Source organism: Narcine bancroftii, chromosome 5, assembly GCF_036971445.1.
Source record: "Narcine bancroftii isolate sNarBan1 chromosome 5, sNarBan1.hap1, whole genome shotgun sequence".
Lineage (NCBI taxonomy): Eukaryota > Metazoa > Chordata > Chondrichthyes > Torpediniformes > Narcinidae > Narcine > Narcine bancroftii.
Genome location: NC_091473.1, coordinates 17,871,439 through 17,889,551, shown reverse-complemented (window position 1 = coordinate 17,889,551; position 18,113 = coordinate 17,871,439). Strand labels below are relative to the sequence as shown.

Here is an 18,113-nt window from a genome sequence, read left to right as displayed (position 1 = left end):
TAGTAAAATTCTTAGGATATACAACAAGAGAAAATATATTGGAGAAAGCAATGAAGAAAATAAGAGAAGACAAAAAGCCACTGGAATACAAAGGTCAAAAAAATTTTTTCTATCCAGACATAAGTTTTGAACTCCTGAAGAAGAGAAAGGAGTTCAATACAGCAAAAACGATCCTATGGAAAAAAGGATATAAATTTATGTTAAAGTACCCAGCGGTACTTAAAATAGTTATTCCAGGGCAACAAAACAGACTATTCTCGGATCCAGAGGAAGCACGAAAATTTGCAGAACAACTACAAAACAAGCAGAGAGATGAAGTCATATAATGAGAGTAAAAATGACCACGAACTATATGTATGTGTGTATATGGGTATATACATATATATATATATATATATAGATGTGTATGTATATATGTGTATACATGAATGTATCCGTATTTAGAGGAAAATATATAGAGTATAGATAAGAATTAATAAGGGAATGAAAGGGAATAGAGGGAATAAGGAGGGAATTAAAAGAGAGACCTTTGTTATATATGAAAATTGAAATCTTTTCAAGGGGGGGGCTGGGTGGGGAGGAGTTATGGTCACTGCAAAATCAGTTGATGCTTGCGAGTGAATTCCCAAATCCAAATGGAGAGGGGGGATGTGGTTGCCCGACAAGGGATAAAGGGCAACTCAGGAGGGGGAGGGGAGAATGGGGTTAAAGAAGTTTTAAATAGGAGAATAAGGAAAATATTTGTTGTTTTAGAAATGTTGTCTTATAAAGTGTTCAAAACAAGAAAGCAGAAATGGATAAGAAGGAAAGGTGATGATGGAGAAACGGAAAGGGAAGATAAACAAAGTATGAAATGGCTACGTTGAACTATATGACTTTAAATATTAACGGAATACATAACCAAATCAAAAGGAAGAAACTGCTAAATTTACTGAAAAAAGAAAAAATTGATATAGCATTTGTGCAAGAAACACATTTAACTGAAATGGAGCACAAGAAATTAAAGAGAGATTGGGTAGGACATGTAACAGCAGCGTCATATAATTCAAAAGCTAGAGGAGTAGCTATATTAATCAGTAAAAATGTACCAATTAAAATAGAAGAGGAAATAATAGATCCAGCAGGGAGATATGTAATGATAAAATGTCAGCTATATTCGGAGTTTTGGAATCTACTCAATGTATATTCACCTAACGAAGAAGATCAAAAGTTTATGCAAGATACTTTTTTGAAGATAGCAGACACGCAAGGGAACATATTAATAGGAGGGGATTTCAACCTTAATCTCGATTCAAATATGGATAAAACTGGGAAAAAAAATTAACAGAAAGAACAAAGTAACCAAATTTATAATTAAATCGATGCAAGAAATGCAACTTTTGGATATATGGAGGAAACAACACCCAAAGGAAAAGGAATATTCATATTACTCGGGTAGACATAAAACATACTCAAGAATAGACCTATTTCTGTTATCAGCTCGTATGCAAGATAGAGTAAGAAAAACAGAATAGAAAGCTAGAATATTATCGGACCATTCACCCTTGATATTGACAATAGAGTTAGAGGACATCCCTCCAAGAATGTATAGATGGAGATTAAACTCCATGCTACTTAAAAGGCAGGATTTTAGAGAATTCATTGAAAGACAAATTAAAATGTACTTTGAAATAAATACGGAATCAGTGAAAGATAAGTTTATTCTATGGGATGCAATGAAAGCATTCATCAGAGGGCAAATAATAAGTTATGTAACCAAGATGAAGAAGGACTACAATCAGGAAACAGAGCAGTTGGAAAGGGAAATAGTAAATATAGAAAAAGAATTAGCAATGAAGGAAGACACAACTAAAAGAAGAGAATTGGCAGATAAAAAAATAAAATATGAAACACTACAAACATATAAGGTGGAGAAGAATATAATGAAGACAAAACAGAAATATTATGAACTAGGGGAAAAAACGCACAAAATTCTAGCATGGCAGCTTAAGACAGAACAAGCTAAGAAAATGGTATTGGCATCAAGGAAAAAAGACAAACAAATCACATATAATCCAACGGAGATTAAAAATGTCGACAGCATCGAGTCCACGCTGCTGAAGATCCAGCTGCGCTGGATGGGTCACGTCTCCAGAATGGAGGACCATCGCCTTCCCAAGATCGTGTTATATGGCGAGCTCTCCACTGGCCACCGTGACAGAGGTGCACCAAAGAAAAGGTACAAGGACTGCCTAAAGAAATCTCTTGGTGCCTGCCACATTGACCACCGCCAGTGGGCTGATAACGCCTCAAACCGTGCATCTTGGCGCCTCACAGTTTGGCGGGCAGCAACCTCCTTTGAAGAAGACCGCAGAGCCCACCTCACTGACAAAAGGCAAAGGAGGAAAAACCCAACACCCATCCCCAACCAACCAATTTTCCCCTGCAACCGCTGCAACCGTGTCTGCCTGTCCCGCATCGGACTTGTCAGCCACAAACGAGCCTGCAGCTGACGTGGACTTTTTACCCCCTCCATAGATCTTCGTCCGCGAAGCCAAGCCAAAGAAGAAGAAGAAGAGAATTCTATGAACAATTATACCAAACTGAAAACGAAGGGAAAGAAGACAAAATAGATGAATTTTTAACTAAAATTGAACTACCAAAATTACAAATAGAGGAGCAAAATAAATTAACAGAACCATTTGAAATAGTAGAAATACAAGAGATAATAAAAAAACTACCAAATAATAAAACACCAGGAGAGGATGGATTCCCAATAGAATTCTATAAAACATTTAAATATTTATTAATTCCTCCCTTCCTGGAAGTAATCAACCAGATTGACAAAACACAAAGCTTACCAGATTCATGCAAAACAGCAATAATTACAGTAATACCAAAGCAAGGGAAAGATCCACTCGCACCAGCGTCATATAGACCAATATCATTACTTAACACAGATTATAAGATAATAGCTAAACTATTAGCAAACAGATTAGCAGATTATGTACCTAAAATGGTAAATCTAGACCAAACTGGATTTATTAAAAAAAGACGGACAACAGACAATATTTGTAAATTTATTAACTTAATTCATGCAGTAGAAGGAAATAAAACTCCAACAGTAGCGGTTGCTTTAGATGCAGAGAAGGCTTTTGACAGAGTAAAATGGAATTATTTATTCAAAGTACTATAAAAATTCAGCTTACCAGAGAAATATATTAATTGGATTAAAGCATTATATAAGGGGCCATTGGCGAAAGTGACAGTAAATGGATAAATATCAAAGCAATTTAACTTAAGCAGATCAACAAGGCAGGGATGCCCACTATCGCCCTTATTGTTCACGTTAGCCATAGAACCACTAGCAGAACTGATAAGAACAGAAAATAAAATAAAAGGGATAAAAATAAAAGACAAGGAATATAAAATCAGTTTATTTGCAGATGACGTTATAGTATACTTAACAGAACCAGAATTATCAATAAAAGAATTATATAAGAAATTGAAGGAATATGGAGAAGTGTCGGGTTACAAGATTAACGCAAATAAAAGTGAAGCAATGCCAATGAATAATGCGGATTTCTCAAAATTTAAGAAGGAATCACCATTCAGATGGCAAATACAAGCAATAAGATACCTAGGTATACAAATAAATAAAAACCCCGGCCATCTATATATACTCAATTATTATCCACTAATGAAAAAAATTACAGGACAACTTAAAGCATTGGAAAGATTTACCACTAACACTAATAGGAAGGATAAACTGTATTAAAATGAACATTTTCCCAAGGATACAATAGCTATTTCAGGTATTGTCAATACCCTTGACAGAGAAATTCTTCAAGGAGTTAAAGAAAATAATAAGGACATTTTTATGGAAAGGGGGGAAACCGAGGATAGCACTAGATAAATTAACAGAATGGTATGAACAAGGAGGCTTACAGCTGCCAAACTTTAAAAATTATTATAGATCCGCACAATTAAGATACCTATCAGATTTTTATCAAACAAGGGAAAAGCCAGATTGGACTAGATTAGAACTAGATAAAATAGGGGAGAAGATAACTGAACATTTATATAAATGGGATGAAAAATTGGTACAACGTAGGAGTTCTCCAGTATTACATCATCTGCTCAATATTTGGAAGAAGATTCATGTAGAAAGGAATAAAACAAATTACCAATTACCAAAACTACTACTGATGCAAAATCAGTTAATCCCTGTTACAATAGATAACCTTTCCTTTAGAGAATGGGAGAAAAAAGGGATCAAAAGAATAGAAAATTGTTTTTCAGGAAATAAATTATTATCCTTTGAACAAATGAAGGATAAATATAACTCAAGATACAGTGTTGGCATACTACCAACTGAGATCCTACTTGAAGGACAAATTAGGAAGCGGTCTGAGGTTACCAGAGGGAAGTAATTTTGAATATGTGATTACAGATACAATGATAATCAAAAAAATTATAACAAATATGTATATTAAACTGCAAGAAAAGGAGAATGAGGAAACAAATGGTAAAACTAAACAAAAATGGGAACAAGATTTAAATATAAAGATAAAGAAGGAAACATGGGAGAAGTTATGCTCTAGAACTATGAGAAATACAATAAACATGAGGTTACGTATGATACAATATAACTGGATACACAGGCTATACATTACACCTCAAAAGTTAAATAAATGGGACCCAACAGTATCTGACAGATGTTTTTGTTGTAAAAAAGAAATGGGAACAACAATTCATGCAATCTGGACATGTGAGAAAGTAGAAAAATTTTGGGAAGATCTAAACCAGATATTAAATAAAATTACAGAAAACAATATACCAAAAAACCCAGAGATCTTCCTCCTAAGTAACATAAAAAACAAAGAATTTGGACTTGATTTGGATGGTGCACAAAAAAGATTTGTTAAGATAGCTCTAGCCTTAGCAAAAAAATGTATTGTGTCAACCTGGAAATTAGAAGATAATTTGAGAATTCAACAATGGTATATAGAAATGAATAAATGTATTCCATTAGAAAAAATAACATATAATTTAAGAAATAATATTGAAATATTTGAACAAACATGGGAGCCATACATGAAATACAATAGAGGAAACCTACCGGGGACATCTACCACCTAAAATAACGAAAGGAGAAGGAAATGAAAAGAATTGACTCAGTGGAATTTCTTGTTTATTTTTATTGAATGACAACATTGTTTGACTGGTTTAATGTATCTTAGATTTTGTACTTTAAATGAATGGGGGGGGAGGTAGGGAGGGTGGGATGGGAGGAGGGGGGGGGGAGAAAATGACACTGTATATATTTGAAAAGGAAAATGTATGTATCTTGGTCAATGTGGTTTATGGTGTGAAAAATAAAAAATTTTTAAAAAAGCTGAGAACCACTCCAAGTAGATAAGTAGTGTGTCAACGAGGCATCATGCCAAAATTAGAGCCAACGTAGAGCTCAAAATTACAGACACATCTAATGGCACCATATTCATAAGTTTTTTTTTAAACCACTCCCTTTAAATTAATCCATTCAAGTTGTTTGCAAATTAAGACTTGCTTCTGAAGAGAAATGGAGCCCATCAAACCTTTTCTCACATGAAGACAGTGATGAGAGTTACATGAGAACACAAACCAGTCCTCATCAAGGAGTCAGCAGTAGAATAGGTAATGAACTTCAAATTTCAGGCTCCAACATCTCAGAAGATCTGGGGCCTTCATTTTGATGCAATCATGGAGAAGGCTCACCAATGGCTATACTTTGTTAGGAGTTTAAAAGATGTGGTATGTTGCCAAAGATTTTTAAATTTCTACAGATGTCCCATGGAGAGCATTCTGACATGCTGCATCACTGCCATTGCACAGGTCAGGAAAGGCTACATAGAGTTGTGAGCTTAGTCAGTGCCAAAATGGGCTTCACTTCTCATTCCATTAAGGACATCCACAAAAGGAGTTATCTCAAGAAAGCGGTCCCTATCCTCAAGGACCTTCGCCACCCACTGTTACTTTCAGGAAGGAGGTACAGGAGCCTGAAGACAAACCCCCTCAACATTACAAAAACAGTTTCTTCCCCTCCATCAGATTTCTGAATGGACAAGGAACCACAGACATGACCTCACTTTTTTCTCTTCTTTTGTACGATTTTTAAAACATAATTAATAGGAACATTTGCACCATTGATGCTGCCACAAAACAATGAATTTCATGACAATCAATTCTGTTGAACATAAAACACAAAAAAACACACAAATTAAATTTAGATAATATACCAAGCAAGGAAAAAAAACAAATATAAAAAAACTTGTTAAATATTCTTAGTTAAAGTTGTGGGGAAAAAAAATGCTGTTTCAATGATGCAGACTGATCTTTGGTGACCCTGGAATAATGTCATGGTTAGGCTGGTACAAATCTCACCTGTTTAAGAATATTTTGCTCCCTCATTAGTTTCTGTCGCTCCCGGTTTGGTTTGTTGATCACCACTTCGAGCACATCTTGACCCGAATTTGGAACGTCCGCAACAAAGAATACCAAATCTTCCAGAAGCTTGGTTACAAAACTGGTGAAAATAAATGAAATAAATAAACTTTGAGGAAGCCAGGTCCTAGGATGAGCAAACATATTATTTCCAGAACTGTGGTTAATTTCCAGCACATTTTATTAAAATCAAAAATGAAAGGCACTCTTTTGTCTGACATGATTTAAAAAATTTTTTTAAGCACAACTTTAACAAGATGCCAGATATCTGAAAAAAGAACCAAACCCTGGAAGAAAGCTCCCCTCTTAACCCTCTGTTAAGCTTTTTATTCTCTTCTACACTCCCACCTGCCTCTTACCTGTTATCCTATGCTCCTCCCACCTTCCCTTCCTCCCTCATTTCCTCCTCCACTTTATATTCTGGCGTCTACCCGCTTTTCCACATTCCTGATGTTGGGCTCAAGCCCGAAATTCCAACTGGCTTTTACTTCCTATGGATGCTACGTGACCTGCTAAGTTTCTCCAACGCTTGAGCACTGCACTGGACCCCACCACCTGCAGTTTATCTTGATTCGTTTCTTTCCTTTCTGAAGTTGCCTAACCTTCAGCTTCTGGAATTTTTCTGCTTTTCACTCTGACGACTGGTATTCAAATTTGGCAAAAAGAATCACTTTTTTATATATACAAAAACAAAATCTTGAAACTGGAACTAGGAACACCAAGACAAATCCCATCACAGCAGCTGAAGAATTTGAATTGAATCAATAATCTGCAATGATTCAAGAAAGCTACAAAACAACTGAACTGTCAAAATAAAAACCCCACCAAGCTCACCAACATTTTTCAACAGAGGATATCTGCCATGCTTGCCTATCCACAACTCCAGCCCTAGAGCAATGTGACTGACTTTTACAATATCTTCCACAACGCCCAACAGGGGACTAAGGGAAGGATAGGCTTCAAATATTGGTCTTTTCAGTGATGCTCACATTCCACAATTGCAATCACTGGTGGGCCAGAACCATATCCCAGTTCCTTAATTGCCCAACTTCAATGGCTAGTGAAGAATCACCAAGATGGGTTACTGTGCCAATCACCCAAAGGATAGCAACAAGCAATCTGCTGGAGAAACTCAGCGGGTTGAGAAGCATCAACGAGAGAGTGAGTAAAGTAAACCAGTTGCGCTTTCATGACAATTTTCAGCTGTCCTTTGTAAAATGGGACACTCCAATTCCAAGCAGAAACCATAATTCACAATGGATAAGGGTTTTTTAAAATATTTTATTTATATTTTTTCCATTAATGTAATTAGTAAACAATTATAGAAAACAGTAAATGTTTAAATTGAGGAGAATTTCATTCATCACATGATGGTTATAATCCCTCCCCTTCCCACCCTGTCCCAACCCCTCACCCCCATAATTATATGTAAAAAAAAGTAATATAAAATAAAAAAGAAAAAGAAAGATAAGATCATGGATTGCTTGGAGTATCGTTCCCCAGCACACCGGACTTCAACATAGTTTATATGATCAGTTTAAGGAAGAAGGTAGACACAGGTCTTAAGAGGCAGGAAGAACATTTCTAAGTATTTACACGTAGAATTTGCATATATGAGCCCCAAATTCGCAAAAATATAGCATATTTATTTCTCAAATTATATGTAATTTCTGTGTGAGGTGCAGGTTTGAATTTGTGCATTCCTTCTTCCCATACCTAAATGTCAATCTGATTTCCAAGTCACTGCAATACATTACCTTGCTACTGCTAATGCTATTTTTAACAAATTTCATTTGATATATTCATAACTTTAACTTTGGTCTTGTTCCTTCTATATTCCCCAATTGGAATAAATCTGGGTTTAATGAAAATGCAATGCCTATAACTTGTTCTAAAAAGTTCCTGAAATCCACCAAAAATGTCTTACCTTGGAGCATGACCAAGTTGAATACAAAAAAAATGTATCTCTTTACCACATCTAAAACATTGATCTGACAAATCTGATTTCATTCTATTCAATTTTTGTGGTGTCAAATATAACTGGTGTAAAAAATTATACTGAACTAATCTATATCTTACATTAATAGTGTTTGTCACACAATCTTGACAAAGATCCAACCATCTTCACTCATCAATTGCAATATTCAAATCTGACTCCCATTTCTGTTGAGATTTATGCATTCCTTGTTTAATAGTTCCTGTTTGCAATAAAAGATACATTGCAGAACTAAATTTCTTAGTATTTCCTCTTCTAGTAAGAGTTTCCACTTCACTACAATGGGTAGCCTCATCTCTGGTCCAAACTTTTCCCTTACATATGATCTCAATTGAAAATAACAAAAACAATTACCGTTAGGTATTCCATATTTATTCCTCAATTGTTCAAATAAAATCAGCTGGCCTTGTTCATAACAATCTTCAATACTTTTACTAAACCAAACAATTAATAAACGATTGTCCTTTGAAAAAGGTACAAAATGACTTGGAATCAAAGGGATCTTGGGCAATATGATTCCTTTTGTTCTGATTTCATAATTTATCTTATTACGAACAATAATCAAGTGTTTCAACAATGGTGTCTCTTTAACATCAATTATTAATTTTGAATCCCATTGATGTACACATTCTTCTGTTAATCTTTCTCCTATTTTATCCAATCCTATTTAAATGCAAAGTGGTTTTTCTACTCCTTCAAAAAAAGTGAAAAATCTAATTTGAGCTGCTTGCTAATAATTTTTCAAGTTAGGAAGCTGCAGGCCTCCCAATTCATATTTCCATGTTAATCTTTCTATAGAAACTCTTGACATTTTACCTTTCCAAAGAAATTTCTTTACATATTTATTTAACTATTGAAAGAACTTTTGTGGCAATAATATTGGTAAAATTTGAAAAAGATTCTGAATTCTCAGGAATATATTCACCTTAATACAATTAACCCATCCTATTAACATTATAGATAAAGTCATCAAGTTTAAAAAATCTTCTTTGACCTTTTTGAGTAATAGCAAATAATCCCTAAATATTTAATCCCATCTTTTGACCACTTAAATTGAGTATTCCTTTGACAATGACTATCGTCTTCTTCTGTGAAAGGCATAATTTCACTTTTATCCCAATTTATTTTATAACCAGACATCTTACCATATTCTTCCAAATTAAAGTGTAATTTTCATAAGACTCGGGTTCTGTCAAGAATATTAAAACATCATCTACAAGTAAACTAAATTTATGCTCTTCTTGACCAACCTTAATTTTTTAAAATTGCTCCTAATTACTCTGCTAATGGCTCTATAGCTAGTATAAGCAAAGCTTAGGATAAAGGGCATCCTTGTCTACTTGATCTCATCAATTGGAATAGAGTAGATATTTGTCCATTAGTTGCTACTTTGGGTATAGGGATCATTATTTAATGCCTTCATCCAATTTGTAAAAGTGTGACCAAACCCAAATTTGTCCAAGACTTTAAACAAAAAGTCCTATTCCAATCTATCAAAAGTATTTTCTGCCATCTAAAGCCACAGCAACACCTATCTTTTTTGTGCTAAATGTAAAATACTAAGTAATCTAGTCACATTATCCGCTGATGTCCCTTTTTTACAAAGCCTGTTTGGTCCACATTAATTGATTTGGGTAGTAATTTAGTCATCCCTTTTGCCATTGTTTTAACAAGAATCTTATAATCTGCATTCAATAATGAAATAGGTCCCTATGAAGGAGGTTTCAAGGGATTTCAATCTTTTTTTGGTATCATAGTAATTATTGCTGTTGAAAATGATTCTGGAAGAGTATGTGATGTTGATGCTTGGTCAAGCATTTCTATAAAAATAGGAATCAACAAATCTTTAAATTCTTTATAAAATTTAGAGAGAAAACCATCTTCTTCCAATGCTTTATTACTATGTAATGAACTAATTGCCTCTTTCACTTCTAGTTGTGTAAAGTTAGCACTTATTTCTGTTTGTTCTACCATACTCAATCTAGGTAAATATATCTGAGATAAATATCTATCCATTTTATTCTCATCTTTTAAAGTCTGTCCTATATAATTTAGAATAAAAAATCTTAAAGGATTTGTTAATTTCTTGAGGTTTATAACATTCAAATAATTTTTCATTATATTAATTGTTCTTGATACCTTTTCCACTTTCAATTGCCAAGCATGTTCCTTATGTAATTGTTCACCTAGCTCTGTTTAGTTCTTGTCATCTTTTCTGTACCATAAGTTTGTAATGTATTACATTGAAGTTTTTTAATTAATTAATTGTCTATGTTTATCTACAGAGCTTCTCTTTTGAAAATCTTTTTCCAAAACCATCATTTCTCATTTTAATCAGTCTTCCTCTTTCCTATACATCTTCTTGATTTTAGAAATAAAACATAATTTGACCTCAAATATGCTTTCAAAGTATCCCATATTACAAATGTATCCTTCATGGAATTCAAGTTTACTTTCCTATTAAAATATTTTCACATGCCTCTGCCAAATTCAAAAATGTTTCCTGGAAAAATTTTTCATTGTCCACATTTGGTGCATGGAAATTTAAAAGAGTCCACATTTCCAAATATATTTAACAATGTACCACCACATATCTCCCAGCAGGATCAATTACTACATTTTGTATTTTAATTGGAAGATATTTTCTCACCAAAATTGCCATTCCTCTTGCCTCAGAGTTGAATGAAGAAGTTGCGACATATCCAACCCAGTCTCTCTCCAACTTCAAATGTTCTTTCTCAATTAAATGTCTTTCTTGCAAACAAGCTAGGTCTACCCCCATTTTCTTAATATGTGTTAATATTCTTTCTTTTCACCATCCCATTAATATTAAAATTAAAAAATTTCACTATGATACTCATCTCAATAAACCACTCCTCCCCTCTACCTTTGCTCCTCCTCCCTCAACTCTCTTATTCAATATCCAATGTATTGATGTGCACTTTCTCTGGCAATCCAAATAGAAATAAGAAAACAGATTTACTTCTAGGGCATACATGTAACCATATTTATAACCATATATAAACAAAATAAAATCCTCCCCAGTAGCTGTTGGTTAAATAATACACAACACTAACTCCCTTATTTTACAGGTTGCAGCCAAGGTCACAATTACCCACATGATACAGTAGGAGTAAGAAACCCACCTCCTCCTCAACCCGCCTTGTTTATTAATTTTTAGTCATTTAATACAGATGTAAAAAAGATTTTAAAAATTTCAAAAATCAACAAGAAAAAGTAAGCAAGTAGTATTCTAGATCACTAAAATACTGCGTGAACTGCCAGGTAATGATAGTCCATCAAACCATGTTGATAACAAATATTCTGCTGATTCTTCATTCCACCTGAGCATTTGGAAGATATTGCACAAATTCTTCTGTTTGGACAAAGCTCGAAAATAACTTATTTTCACCTCCAGGCAAGAAAATCTTCCAAGTTTCAGGGTGAAGCAATACAAATCGATATCCTTTTTCCCCAAAGAATCTTCTTAATAGGGTTAAATTCTCCTCTTTTTTAATAAAATGACACTTACATCAGGGTAAAATAAAACTTTACCCCCAACATACTCAAATGGGCCTTTTCTTCCTCTTGTCCCTTCTGCTGCTAGAGTCAAAATCTTCTATTTTTATATCGAAGAAAATTAATTAGCCTAAAGCGTTCTGATTTGGAAGCAGTTTTGGTCAGAACTGTGTGTGCTCTTTCAATCTCAATTGGGCAATCAAAATTTGTTTGGCCCAGTACCTCAGGTATCGATTTCATAAAAAAAGCCAAGTGGATCCTGTTCCTCAACTCCTTCTTTAAGACACTCTATTTTAATGTTATTTCTTCTGCTAAAATTCTCCAATATATCCACTTTTTACTGAAGCTTCTGATTTTCCATAGTTTGAGTAGTGGTGGAATCTTCCACTCTCGCAACTCTATCATCCATATGCTGCATTTCTCCCTGCACGTCCTTCATTTTCCCATCTAATTTATCAATTCTCTTTTCACTTCTCTTCTCATTTCATGAAATTATTTTATTAATAAATCAGTGTTGGTTATATATTTTACTTTACATTTACTCTTCGAAGTTTTAGCTTCTCTTCTAATGCTTGTTCTTCTTCTTTTTCCTCTTCACTGCTGGTCTGTTGCGAGCCCAACTCTTCTTCCTCCTACGCCATTTCTGAAGCCCATGGCTTTTCGCACATGCGCTACCCGGTCTTCTACAACACCCTCTCTCCATTGCTGCGAGAGACCAATGTCAGCCAAAGTTTCCTTGCTAGGATCATTCACCCAGGGAGTAGCTTAGATGCTAATCTTGGCTCATCTGTCCACAAGACTTTTTTCCAGAATTCTGCAGGCTCTTTTAAATACTTCTTGGTAAACTGTAGTCTGGCCATTCTGTGGCTAACTAATGGTTTGCATCTTGCAGTGTAGCCTCTGTATTTCTGTTCATGAATTCTTCTGCTGAGAGTAGTCATTGACATATCCATACCTTCCTCCTGAAGAGTGTTTCTGATCTGTCGGACAGGCATTTTGGGATTTTTCTTCATTTTGATGAGAATTCTTCTGTCAGCAGCAGAAATTGGTCTTTGTGATTACTGAGCTCACCAGTATTCTCTTTCTTCTTAATGATGTTTCAGACAGTTGATTTTGGTTATCTTAAAGACTGGGAGATGCCTCTTACTCTTTTATTTCAGCCTTAGTGGCTTCTTTAACTTTCACTGCCACAACTCTGGTCCTCAAATTGAAAAATGGCAACTAAAGACTCCAAAGGTGATCCAAAGCTTAGAAGCGAGCCTCACTCTCTTATAACTGCACGAATGAAGCATTAAATATACAAATACAAACACCTGTGAAGCCAAATGTCCCAAATATTATGGTGCCCTGAAACGGGAGAACTATGTTTAAAAAGTGCTGTAATTTCCACATGGTCAAACGAAAACATAGACAGATATCATTCAATAAAATCTAGAATGTGCACTTTAATGACATGTGAATTGTTTGATTACAAGTTTAAAATTGTGGAGCACAGGGGCAAATAAAGGAAAATAAATGTGTCTTTATCCCAAACATTATGGAGGGCAATGTTGATAGGTCCCATTCTCTGCTGGTTGGTATTTACTGCAAATTGCAGTACAGGCCGCATTTCTGGAAACATCTCAAGAACAAAGTAAATAAAACAGTCAGACTTCAGGATGTTCCAAATTTCCATGCTCGAGCCAGTGTTAGCACTAGGCTAAATAAATGGCACTTTCCAATTAAACTTCACAAAGTATTTAGTGAGTTCAGCTTTGACACACCAGCTAGAGTTCCTTCACAGGTGACAAAGTTTGTAATAACCAAGTTTAATCTGCAGAGTTCAGTCATTGCAAAAGGGTGACCTATAAAGAGAATTAAGATATAAAACGAAAGTGTTACCTACCGTCTTTCATTCTGTGTGATTGTGCCCTTCTCAAGTTTCCCAGCGATCGAGGCCAACACTTTACTGGCATCATTGGCAAAGTCCAAGTCTCTCACTTCAGCTGGGGAGACTGGTACAATGGCAAATGCTTCCTTGTCCTCCTTGGTGGGAGAGGTACCAATCTGAAGAGAGGGGAGAGGTGGCAACACCATCATGCAGCCTGCAATTTTAAGACTTGATACTTACAACTTTGGATCCAAACTTACCTTCAGCATAACTGGTCTCTCTTCATCTTTGTCAATGGGAATATTGGTGCTGTGAACCCATGTGTTTGTGCAGAGATGTCGGAGTCTAACATAGGAGTTCCTAAAACACAAATTAGATGGCATTACTTATACTTGCTTGAAGCATTAATTCTGTGACAGCGGCGAAATGATGCAAGGCACAAAATGGGCTCGCTATCACACCGAATGTGTCGGCTCATCATTCGAGTCTGCATTAAAAGGTTTCAAGGAACATCTTGAAAAGGAAAGGGGAAAGCTGTGTGAAATTTTAATGAAGAAATTTCAGAGTCCTAAGGCAACAGAAGATCTAACTGCCAGGTAGTATGAAAATTGGAGGCCCGCATGGCAACAAAATTCAAGGCAAATTATTGCAAATCTTAATTTCAGAATTGAATTTCTTGCATGGATCCCAATAGGTCAGCTGAAAGATTAAATTCCAACTGTTTCATTGTGTGCTTGTGCACAACACGAGTCTTTGCATCGAAAAGAGTATGAACACTTTGCATGAGAATGAAGCATCTTTAGAGAACAGAGATCACTGCTGTTGTAAACTTAGGTTTATGCAAGGCTGAGTGCAATTTGAGGAAAAAAGGTAAAATGCAAGAAATATTTTAAACAAAATTTCTACAGTTCAAATTTCTTCCATAAACTGATTTGGCTTCCAGGTACATGGATCAGTTTCTGTGGTGGATTAACCATTAGGCTTGAACTTGAGCAGATAAGATGATTCTGCACACCTCAGAATTCATGTTGTTACTGCCATCAACAGTCACATCATCAAAATGCCCAGGTCATAACATCCCCAACACCATGCCAAGGGGCCCAGCAGAAGTGGGGACCTCAGGCTCCCAGAAGGAGCATTTGGAGACCTCAATACATTATTTAACGTCTTCGATTTAATGAAGGGTGGGGCAGGGGGGGCAAGGTTAGGGGGAGCCTTACTAAAGCTCATCTGAGGGGCATGGGTGGTAGTTAATCCGCCACTGGGGGCATGATGGATATACCTTTTCTTATTAAGTGTGATTTCTCACAAAAAGAATTGCTTTAAAGAGGGCTGCCAGTCCAGGTTACAGGGTGTAACAGAGGAAGTATAAAAACTCCCATACAGCAAAGTAACTCAGAGACTCTGACCCAGAAAATATTCAGCATAATGCTGTCCACTGAACTAACCACATTAAATGGAAATCCCAAACTGTCTGATCGCATTTTGAGAAATAAACAAATCATAGTCCAACTATCTCAAAATGCTCATATTCATGGTTGGTATAATTTAATATTTCATGTCTTTATTAATTAATGGTAAAAATGTGCAAATGTTGCAAAAGAGTGCCAAGGGTGGTAAGGCCTCCCGAGAGGCCTTGGGCACTGAAGGATCCCAGATTGAGTCGAAGGTTTGGATCTGGAGCTTGAGTTGCCAATGGTTTGGATTGAAGTCTGTGTGGCAGCAAGAGGCTACAGGAGCACTGGAGGAAAATCCACAGACACTCAGTGACACTGAAGGGAGACTATTTTTTGCTTCTCGATCTCTGACTGTAAGGGGGACCAGGGAATTTCTACTGATGGGAAATATTTTGTCTGCCTTACAGCAGACCAAATGCAATTTTGTGTAATAAAACATCTGTTTTATTACATGACAATAAAAGTCTTCAAGTGTCTTGTATTTTTTTTTAACAACTGATTTCTCAAATTCATGTTTAATAAAGGATGTTTGATAGTGAAGTAAACTTGAAATTTACATGTCTTTGATGAGTGTACGCAAGGTATTTATAGTTATAATAACAAGTGCCTAATATGGTGGCAAAAATCACACCCTCTGTCTGTCTACAATTTCTGCTGAATAGCCAAGTTAATTTGGACACCAAGATCAAAGATCACACTGTAAAAGTGAGCTCTCCATGTGAGTGAGTGACCGACTGAACTGCAAATTAGTCTCCATGTATAATTTTTGATGTTGACCCATACAATTACCAGCATGTAAAAATAATTTTGGACAGCAATTGGATTCCTCTACTGACCACCACCAGTAAAATCTTGTAATCGAAACCCAATCACGACACTTTTCCCATGCTTGAGTTTTCATGTTCTAAATAGAAGGTACCAATAGTTCTTGGTGTCAGTGGCATCAGACATGGGTCAGTAGCAGCTGCCTTAGAGTTATAGCGAAGAATTCCATTCCTACTTGAGAGTTCATTTCTGGTTCATGTGGCATCACATTTGGCCCCGTGGTACTGCTTGGCACTCCAACCAAGTTTACACAGGGGTCAATGCTGAGAAACAAATCTGTAGGCTGTTGCAACTTCTACAGCGCATACCACCCAGTTTATCTGGGAGCCAGTCTAAGATGTCACCCAGGAGCAAAAGAATCTACAGCAAAGGCAGCAGGCCATTAAGTTGGGAGGCAGAGACACTGGACAAGGAGGGCTTCACCTTGACCTCAGAGGTTGAAGTCCCCTGCTTGGCCATGAGCGCCAATGGCTTCGGGGAATTCGGGACCGGGGCCGAGGAGAGCAGGCATCTGGGCACAAGAGGTTGGAGCTCAGCACCCGAGGCAGGGGCTACAATTAGAGAAGGCAGCATGATCCTCAACCACTCAAATCTCTGAAGGCACTTCCTGTTTTCCTTCTTCCTGTTGGTGCTGGAACATGATGACTCTTTGCAAGCATTTGAACAGAAAGCAAAAGAGAACTTAGTTTTCTCGTGGAACACATGAATATACTGATAAATATGCAGCCACATTTAAACCTTGCAGTTTCTAGAAGGTGCTTTATGACATTCAGCCCAATATATATCCATCAATAACAATTATAGAATAGATTTAACATCACAGAATAGATTGTCTCATCACATAACTCTTTGTTGCTCAAGAGACAAAGTTATCGCTCCATTTTTTCCAACTGTAAGAGTGACCATTCTTTTATGTGAGCCAAAAGCTCCAAAACTCAGTCATCCTGAGTTTGAACAAAGTAAATCACAAGTATACATCTATCTTTCAATTAATCAGTGCCAAAATTAGTTGCAAAAAGATTCTGGTCATTCTCTTCTTTGATTGGATTCTTCAATCAGTGTCCTTCACTGTGATAAATTACAAGGCATTTTATTTCTAACTCATACACTGCAGAATATGACAACAATATGAACTCAGCAAAATAATTCATCAGCTGACTATATTCACCAAAAGTCTAAATGAAAAATACATTCATAATCCATGACAACTTAGTAAGCTGTTTTCATGCGAGCTTGCTTCAAAGCAGTAATTCAGCGCCTCAACAATCATACCTTGGAACAAGAGAGTCCCCTCTTTGGAGGGTAGTTGTGTCTAGTTCAAAGATGGAGGAGATGTGATTTCCCTCAGGCACTGACACCAGCATGTACATCACCTTCTCCTGAAAAGGGCGCATTCTGCTCCTCAAGACGTCCTGCTCAGAGTCGATCTGGTGAAGACAACGCATGAGTTTTGAGTTAAAAAGGTACAGTACTAAATGGAACTTTAAAATTACAAAATCTATTTACAGTGCCTTCCCACCCATTATCTTCAACAAACTTCTTTAAACAAACTCATCGCTGGTACAGGTGCACAACAAGATCTTGAACTATTTTGCTCCTAATCTTTACCCTCCTTCGAAGGCAAATTAGAAAGTTGATCTGGTTTGATCATCACTCATCTTCTATTGAACTCCCCATACTTTCCTAAAGCTAACATTAACAAATGACCATTGGCCACGTCATAATATTCCTTACAAGCACTGGGTTTCAAAATGAAGGAGATAGCAGAATAGGTATTCTGATGCAGATGGCAGAGTTCACTGCTAGCAGCCCATGGGGTAAAAGCTTCTATTAGCTGGTCCCAACTTGTCAAGTTTTCCAGTTTCCATACCTTTTATCTCCAAAGTTATTTTTTTCCTTTCCTTTTGGTTATTTCGTTAGAATTCTTTTTAAGTAAGTTTAATATGGCTACATGAGGAGCTAATGTGGGAAAAGAAGAAGA

The 18,113-nt window shown here is 36.1% G+C and overlaps 1 protein-coding gene across 8 annotated transcripts in view; it reads right to left on the bottom strand.

Annotated features, from left to right (window-relative positions):
- The window catches only part of itpr1b (inositol 1,4,5-trisphosphate receptor, type 1b), a 571,367-nt gene that overhangs the window by 365,723 nt on the left and 187,531 nt on the right, over nucleotides 1–18,113 (bottom strand). For all 8 annotated transcript variants that reach the window (XM_069936919.1, XM_069936913.1, XM_069936916.1 and 5 more), the window contains exons 12-15: nucleotides 17,405–17,559; nucleotides 14,111–14,210; nucleotides 13,866–14,026; nucleotides 6,406–6,547 (exon numbers count right to left, since the gene is read on the bottom strand). In XM_069936919.1, coding sequence (XP_069793020.1) covers nucleotides 6,406–6,547; nucleotides 13,866–14,026; nucleotides 14,111–14,210; nucleotides 17,405–17,559 — 558 coding nt within the window. The remainder of the gene's footprint in view (nucleotides 1–6,405; nucleotides 6,548–13,865; nucleotides 14,027–14,110; nucleotides 14,211–17,404; nucleotides 17,560–18,113) is intronic.